Below are 8,049 nucleotides of genomic sequence, written 5' to 3' on the forward strand. Positions count from 1 at the left end.
AGCTCCTAGCCCAGCACCGTGTGCAAAGCCAGCCCCCAGCACCCAACTCTGATGCTCTTGCATTGTCCCTGTAAGGCCCTTGTGATTCAAAACAACAGCCTATGAGCAAGCAGGCTGAGACTAAGCACTCAGTTACCCACCCCTATCGAGGGGGTATGGAGAGCAGCTGGACTTCCGATGGCCCAGGTGGGGCAGTGGAGAGATCCACAGAACTGGCTCCCCCAACGACCCACGAGGGACCTCGCTGGTAGATCCAATCCAGCTGCCACAGCTACAACCTCCACATCTAACTCCATCCTCTCCCTCCCAGGGTGGAGAGGCTCCAGCTCTATGGAATCACTTGCCTTTCTCGGGCTTGATAGGGACTGGGGCAGCTGTTGAGTGGGTGCCTCTGGAAGTGCCAGCAGTGGACATGGTAAGGGTCTGGGAGGTTGTTAAGGGTAGAGATGTTGCTGCGCTTCTCCCACTGTCTGTCTTCTGTGAGGTTACGATTGTTCCTGGGCAGGCAGGGAAAGAAGACTGGAGTGGGTTTTACAGAGAAAATAGCAGAGTTAAAGAGAGTCAGAGACTTTAGGAGCTGGGAGAGACAGCTAGAAACCTGTCTGTCTTCTGGTCACACCCAAATCACTCCCTGCAGAAAAGCAGTTATCTCCTGGGGTAGAAGGGATGATGAGCCTGTCACCCACCATACCCGCCCCTGACTTCATCTTCTCGTGGACCTGACCTCCAGCCTGGCAGTGTTAACTCACCTTCCTCTCTCAAGCACTCCTTGAGGCTGAACTGAGCCAGTTGGGCCACTGTAAGAGACCAAGACCCCGGAGTCCCCACCTACCTGATGTCTCAGTCTTCACGGAGGAGCTTAAGGATGCTGTGGATGGTGGAGAAGTGCTGGTAACAGACAAATGAGTGGGGTGACCTGTGAATAGGGTGGTGGAGCTCCAGGTGACTGCAGGGCCAGGGGCTGATTGAGAGAATGAAGAATTACCGGTTGAAGTATAGAAACTCAATATGGTCTGAGCTGTGCCCACATTACCAGAAGTAGAGTCAGAGAAAGAATAGTCTGTGGATGGCTGTAGAGTAAGCAATGGACTCTTAGAATACTTACATGCTGAAGAAGTATCAGGAGTGGTCTTGATCAAAAGGTAGCTTGTCAGTGGAAATGGTGAAGTCGGTGTGGATCCAGCTACACTGTTATGATTACCTGTAGAAACCATATCTGTTGGCTTTGTAATAGGATGCATAGTAGAGGCTATTGTCTGAACAATTGCAAGATGCTCAGACGTGGGTGTGCTTGACTCGCCCACTAAGGTAGCAGGGACTTGTGTGGTATTTGTCAAGGAGTTATTGTCAGAACCTACAGGGGGAATGACCCCAGCAGTCATATTTTCATGGGTGAATGAGCCTAGGGTTGTTGTCAGAACTTCTCCACTTGTGGACAAAATTGTGGAAGGAGAACGAGAGGCTACATCACTCAGGGTGATAGAAGTGGCTGTAGCTGTCCCTTCAGTTACCCCAGATGACATGGTTGGCATTGCTGTTTGGGTCCTGTGGCTGTCGCTGACTGGGTTTGAGATAAAGGTTGTGCTGGTGCCTGAAGGTGACAGTGTATGGGTAACAGTTTGTGGAGATGTGTGTACATTTGATGTGGATGAAGGAGGTGGAGATGTGACTGCTGAGAAGGTTTCAGTCACCTGGGAGACTGAACTGACAGTTTCAGATCCTTTGGTGGTTCCTGTACTTTGAGTCTGAGCCATCTGGGAAATGGCTGAGGTTTCCTGAGGAGAGGTGCTGGGAGAAGCTGGGCTTGACTGTCCTGTAGGTCTCCCTGTTGTTGAGACCTCAGAGATGATGGTTGAAATGGTGCTGGAGACAATAACGGACCCCAGTCCTGTGGTTCCTGGAGTAGTGTCAGGACTGGTTGCAGTGGACAGTTTGGTCATTGACAGAGTTGGGTGGCTTTCCCTGGAGGAAGTTGGTGAGAGACTCTTGATCTTACCTGAGGTAGATGTTTCTGGGGGAGCACTTCCTGAAGTTATTTGGCTGCTTGCTGTGGATGACAAAGCAGGAGCTGTGCCCCCCAAGGTGGTGTCTGTCACCAAGGAGGCCAACGTACTGGTTTGTGGTTCTCCAGTGGTCGCTGTGCCTTGAGTCTGATGGGTTTGGGAAATGACTGATGTTGTGTCAAGTGAGACGCTGGTAGCAGGGGATGTTGATTGTCCTCCTTGGCCTCCCGAGGTTGAGACGACAGAGGTGGCCTGAGGAATGGTGCTTGTTATGGAAAATGATGTGCCACCTGAAGTTCCCAGCGTGGTGTCGGGGTAGGTTGGTGCTGTCCACAGTCCTGTGGTAGTGGTAGTGGCCTGAGTTGTGTGGTTCTCCCTGGAGGGTGCTGGGATGAAGGTTGTCACTTCACCTGTGGTGGACGTATCCTGAGGCACACTTTCTGAGAGCGAGTGTCCACTTGGTTCGAATGAAGAAGTTGCAGATGTGACTGTTTTGATTGTGTTCATCACGGGGGAGAATAAACTCACGGTTTGGGATTCTTGTGCAGTCTGTGTGCCTTGAGTGGGACCTATTTGGGAAATAGCTGATGATTCTTGAGGAGAGATGCTGGCAGAGAGTGGTGTTGACTGCCTTGTTGGGCCTGCTGTTACAGTTTGTTGAGATGTGTGTCCACTTAGTATGGATGAAAGAGATGTGGATGTGACTATTTCAGTGGTTTGAGTCATATTGGAGCTTGTGCTGCTGACATGAGTACCTCCGGTGGTCTCTGTCCCTTGTGTCCAATGAGGCTGGGAGAACGCCGCTGTTGTTTGCTGAGCAGATGTGCTCAGATAGCGGTGTGTGGTAGGCTCTTTCTGTTCGCCTATTGTTGAGACCTTAGATGAAACCCAAGAAGTACTAGCTGGGGAAGTATATGTTCTTTCTGCGATTAATGTAGTGGCAGCTACTGGTGTTGACAACGGTTCTTTTTGTGACTGAGCTGTGTGGCTGTCACTGAAGGATGAGGAAGTGACTGTTGTTGTTTTACCTGGAGTAATTGTTTCATGAGAAATACCTGTAGAGATTGCGCTTCTGGTATACGGCCACCCCGTGGTCTCTGTGCCTTTGCTCTGGTGGGTGTGAAAAACCGTAGATGTTTCTGGAGTTGAAGAACTGGTAGAGAGTGGAGTTGATTGTACTACTGACTGCCATGTTGTAGAAACTTTAGAAGTGAATGGAGGAAAATTGCTAGTTACAGAAGGTGATGTGTCTATTGTGCTTCTTACAGTGGTGTCTGTTGAGGTTGGTGCTGTCAAAAATTCTGTTGCTCTGAGAGATATAATGCTGGAACTGGAAGGAGATGAGGTGCTTGTTTTACCAGAAGTGAACGTCTCCTGAGAAATGACTTCCATAGGAGTGTGTCGACTTGGAGAAGATAAAGGACTTAATGTGATCATTGCTGTGATGGTCCTCGTTTGGGATTCTCTGGTGGTCTCCGTGCTCTGAGTCTGGTGGTTCTGAGAAGATGCTGATGTTTCCTGAGGAGAGATGCTGGAAGAGGGCAATGTTGATAGCCCCTCTATTTCAGTTGTCATTGAGACTGCTGAAGTGACTAGAGCAAAATTTCTAGTTACAGAAAGTGATATGCTCCCTGTGTTTCCTACAGTGCTGTCTGTTGAGGTTGGTGCTGTCAACATTTCTGATGTTGTCGCAGGTGTGTGGCTCACACTGGCTGGGGATGAAGTGGTTGTTTCACCTGAAGAGGATGTCTTCTGGGGAGTGCCTTCTGTAAGAGTGTGTCCACGTGGGGATGATGAGGGATGTGATGTGGTCACATCTGTGATGGTGGTGCTTTGAGTTTTTCTGGTGGTTTCCATGCTGTGAGTCTGGTGGTCCTGAGAAGATGCTGATGTTTCCTCAGTAGAAGTGGTGGAAGAGAGTAAGGTTGATTGTTCCTCTAGTCCAGTTGTCATTGAGACTGTTGAGGTCACCGGAGTGATATTTCTCGTTACAGTTGGTGATGTGTCCATTGTGTTTTGTACAGGGGTGTCTGTTGAAGCTGGTGATGTCATCATCTCTGAAGTTGTAGGAGATGTGTTGCTTCCACTAGATGGGGAGAAATTTCTGTCTCTCGAGGTTGGTGTTGTCAACATTTCTGATGTTGTCGCAGGTGTGTGGCTCACATTGGCTGGGGATGAAGTGGTTGTTTCACCTGAAGAGGATGTCTTCTGGGGAGTGCCTTCTGTAAGAGTGTGTCCATTTGGGGATGATGAGGGTGTTGATGTGGTCACATCTGTGATGGTGGTGCTTTGAGTTTCTCTGGTGGTTTCCATGCTGTGAGTCTGGTGGTCCTGAGAAGATGTTGATGTTTCCTCAGTAGAAGTGGTGGAGGAGGGTAAGGTTGATTGTTCCTCTAGTCCAGTTGTCATTGAGACTATCAAGGCTACTGGAGTGATATTTCTTGTTACAGCTGGTGATGTTTGCCTTGTGCTTTGTACACTGGTGTCTGTTGAAGCTGGTGTTGTCATCATCTCTGATGTTGTAGGAGATGTGTTGCTTCCACTAGATGGGGACAAATTTCTGTCTGTTGAGGTTGGTGTTGTCAACATTTCTGATGTTGTTGCAGGTGTGCAGCTCACACTGGCTGGGGATGAAGTGGGTGTTTCACCTGAAGAGGATGTCTCCCGGGGAGTGCCTTCTGTAACAATGTGTCCACTTGGGGATGATGAGGGAGTTGATGTGGTCACATCTGTGATGGTGGTGCTTTGAGTTTCTTTGGTGGTTTCCATGCTGTGAGTCTGGTGGTCCTGAGAAGATGCTGATGTTTCCTCAGTAGAAATGGTGGAAGAGAGTAAGGTTGATTGTTCCTCTAGTCCAGTTGTCATTGAGACTGTTGAGGTCACCGGAGTGATATTTCTCGTTACAGTTGGTGATGTGTCCATTGTGTTTTGTACAGGGGTGTCTGTTGAAGCTGGTGATGTCATCATCTCTGAAGTTGTAGGAGATGTGTTGCTTCCACTAGATGGGGAGAAATTTCTGTCTCTCGAGGTTGGTGTTGTCAACATTTCTGATGTTGTCGCAGGTGTGTGGCTCACACTGGCTGGGGATGAAGTGGTTGTTTCACCTGAAGAGGATGTCTCCTGGGGAGTGCCTTCTGTAAGAGTGTGTCCACTTGGGGATGATGAGGGAGTTGATGTGGTCACATCTGTGATGGTGGTGCTTTGAGTTTCTTTGGTGGTTTCCATGCTGTGAGTCTGGTGGTCCTGAGAAGATGCTGATGTTTCCTCAGTAGAAGTGGTGGAAGAGGGTAAGGTTGATTGTTCCTCTAGTCCAGTTGTCATTGAGACTATCGAGGCTACTGGAGTGATATTTCTTGTTACAGCTGGTGATGTTTGCCTTGTGCTTTGTACACTGGTGTCTGTTGAAGCTGGTGTTGTCATCATCTCTGATGTTGTAGGAGATGTGTTGCTTCCACTAGATGGGGACAAATTTCTGTCTGTTGAGGTTGGTGTTGTCAACATTTCTGATGTTGTTGCAGGTGTGCGGCTCACACTGGCTGGGGATGAAGTGGGTGTTTCACCTGAAGAGGATGTCTCCCGGGGAGTGCCTTCTGTAACAATGTGTCCACTTGGGGATGATGAGGGAGTTGATGTGGTCACATCTGTGATGGTGGTGCTTTGAGTTTCTTTGGTGGTTTCCATGCTGTGAGTCTGGTGGTCCTGAGAAGATGCTAATGTTTCCTCAGTAGAAATGGTGGAAGAGAGTAAGGTTGATTGTTCCTCTAGTCCAGTTGTCATTGAGACTGTTGAGGTCACTGGAGTGATACTTCTAGTTACAGTTGGTGATGTGTCCATTGTGTTTTGTACAGGGGTGTCTGTTGAAACTGGTGATGTCATCATCTCTGAAGTTGTAGGAGATGTGTTGCTTCCACTAGATGGGGAGAAATTTCTGTCTCTCGAGGTTGGTGTTGTCAACATTTCTGATGTTGTCGCAGGTGTGTGGCTCACACTGGCTGGGGATGAAGTGGTTGTTTCACCTGAAGAGGATGTCTCCTGGGGAGTGCCTTCTGTAAGAGTGTGTCCACTTGGGGATGATGAGGGAGTTGATGTGGTCACATCTGTGATGGTGGTGCTTTGAGTTTCTTTGGTGGTTTCCATGCTGTGAGTCTGGTGGTCCTGAGAAGATGCTGATGTTTCCTCAGTAGAAGTGGTGGAAGAGGGTAAGGTTGATTGTTCCTCTAGTCCAGTTGTCATTGAGACTGTTGAGGTCACTGGAGTGATATTTCTTGTTACAGCTGGTGATGTTTGCCTTGTGCTTTGTACACTGGTGTCTGTTGAAGCTGGTGATGTCATCATCTCTGAAGTTGTAGGAGATGTGTTGCTTCCACTAGATGGGGAGAAATTTCTGTCTCTCGAGGTTGGTGTTGTCAACATTTCTGATGTTGTCGCAGGTGTGTGGCTCACACTGGCTGGGGATGAAGTGGGTGTTTCACCTGAAGAGGATGTCTCCTGAGTAATGCTCCGTTTTCTTATATGTCCACCTGATCTGGATGAAGGGAATGACTGGCTTGCTGCTGCTATGGTGGTGGTTTTGGAGTTTTCCTTGGTCTCTGTGGGCTGAGTCTGCTGGTCCTGAGATGATGCTAATATTTCCTGACTAGTGGATCTGGAAGAGGATGCTTTTGTTTTTCCCTCCTCTCCAGGTGTTGTTGAGACTGCCAAAGTGACTGGAGCAAAATCGCTAGTAACAGAATGTGATGTGCCTTTTGTTTGGTATACAATGGACTTTGTTGAGGTTGTTACTGTGGACGTTTCCAATGCTGGGAGAGGTGTGTGGCTGATACTAGAAGGGGACAGTTCCTCAGTAACACTACTTGTCAGATAGTGTCCATTTGTGGCAGATGGAGTTCCAGCTGTGCTTGTTTGGGCAGTGCCTTTAAATATAAGATACAAGGACTCATGAGACAAGAGAGGTTCCTTCTGTGAAGCTGGAAAGTTTATAACACAATCATTTTGCGCGTGTATCACTCTATATCACAGGGCTTCAGAATAAATGGCTGCAGGATTAATTATTTAACCATGTCTAAGGTTTCTACCAACACTGTGGCACCTAGTCATAAGTAATATTTCAATGAATGTCTTTGTGCTAACATTTTCTCCATTACCATTAATTCTGTGGGTATGGTAATTGAAACTGGCCCAGTATACTCCTACCTTCCCCATATAAGGCTTATATGGAAGCCAAGATCCATGAGCTGCAGTCTCAGAACAGTGTTTTAATTAAAATACACACACTGTTCATTCAATGAAAAACATTCAAATTTTTGCATATCCTATATAAACATTTCTCAAACATGATAAAGGAGATGAGTAGCCTTCTGCCTTTTTCATAGCCTCTTTTTCTTTTCCTTAACCTAGTGCTTATTTCTCAGTTTTCCTTCTCACCTGTCTCCTAATTCTATTTCTAATAATCCTTCAGTTTTCTCCCCCAGTGATAACCTTCTGATTTTCTTTTCCTCCTTCATTTCTCTCTCGTACCCCATCTCAGTTACCTAAGAATTTTGCTGACTCATCAGGACCTTCTTTGAAGAGCAAGGAAAGGGAAATATTATGAACTTGTGTATTTGAATGTCTGACACGACTAGATACATGTACTGTTGACAGTACATGTCAACTACTTGTACTGTCTTAAACAACTTTGTTTATTCAGTATAAAGCATTTGGGAGTAGACCGAATAATACAAGAGAATTTATGAGGACTCCCTCTTCTCTGGAATATTGTGGGTGTTTTTGGGGTGGATGCTCTCTCTCTCTTTTTTTTTTTTTTTTGGCTGCATTGGGTCTTCATTGCTGCGCGCTGGCTTTTCTGTAGTTGCAGCAAGCGGGTGCTACTCTTCGTTGCGGTGTGTGGGTTTCTCATTGCGGTGTGCGGGCTTCTCATTGCGGTGGCTTCTCTTGTTGCAGAGCACGGGCTCTAGGCACGGGGCTTCAGTAGTTGTGGCTCTAGAGCGCAGGCTCAGTAGTTGTGGTGCACGGGCTTAGTTGCTCCGTGACATGTGGGATCTTC

The 8,049-nt window shown here is 47.5% G+C and overlaps 1 protein-coding gene across 1 annotated transcript in view; it reads right to left on the reverse strand.

The window, feature by feature from the left end:
* The window catches only part of MUC4 (mucin 4, cell surface associated), a 29,988-nt gene extending 23,572 nt beyond the window's left edge, over window positions 1-6,416 (reverse strand). The window contains 3 exon segments of the mRNA XM_061192738.1: window positions 345-497; window positions 833-946; window positions 1,586-6,416. Of these exon segments, the coding sequence (XP_061048721.1) occupies window positions 345-497; window positions 833-946; window positions 1,586-6,416 (5,098 nt within the window).
* Between the last annotated feature and the right edge of the window lie 1,633 nt (window positions 6,417-8,049).

This window comes from Eubalaena glacialis, chromosome 6 (assembly GCF_028564815.1).
Source record: "Eubalaena glacialis isolate mEubGla1 chromosome 6, mEubGla1.1.hap2.+ XY, whole genome shotgun sequence".
NCBI lineage: Eukaryota > Metazoa > Chordata > Mammalia > Artiodactyla > Balaenidae > Eubalaena > Eubalaena glacialis.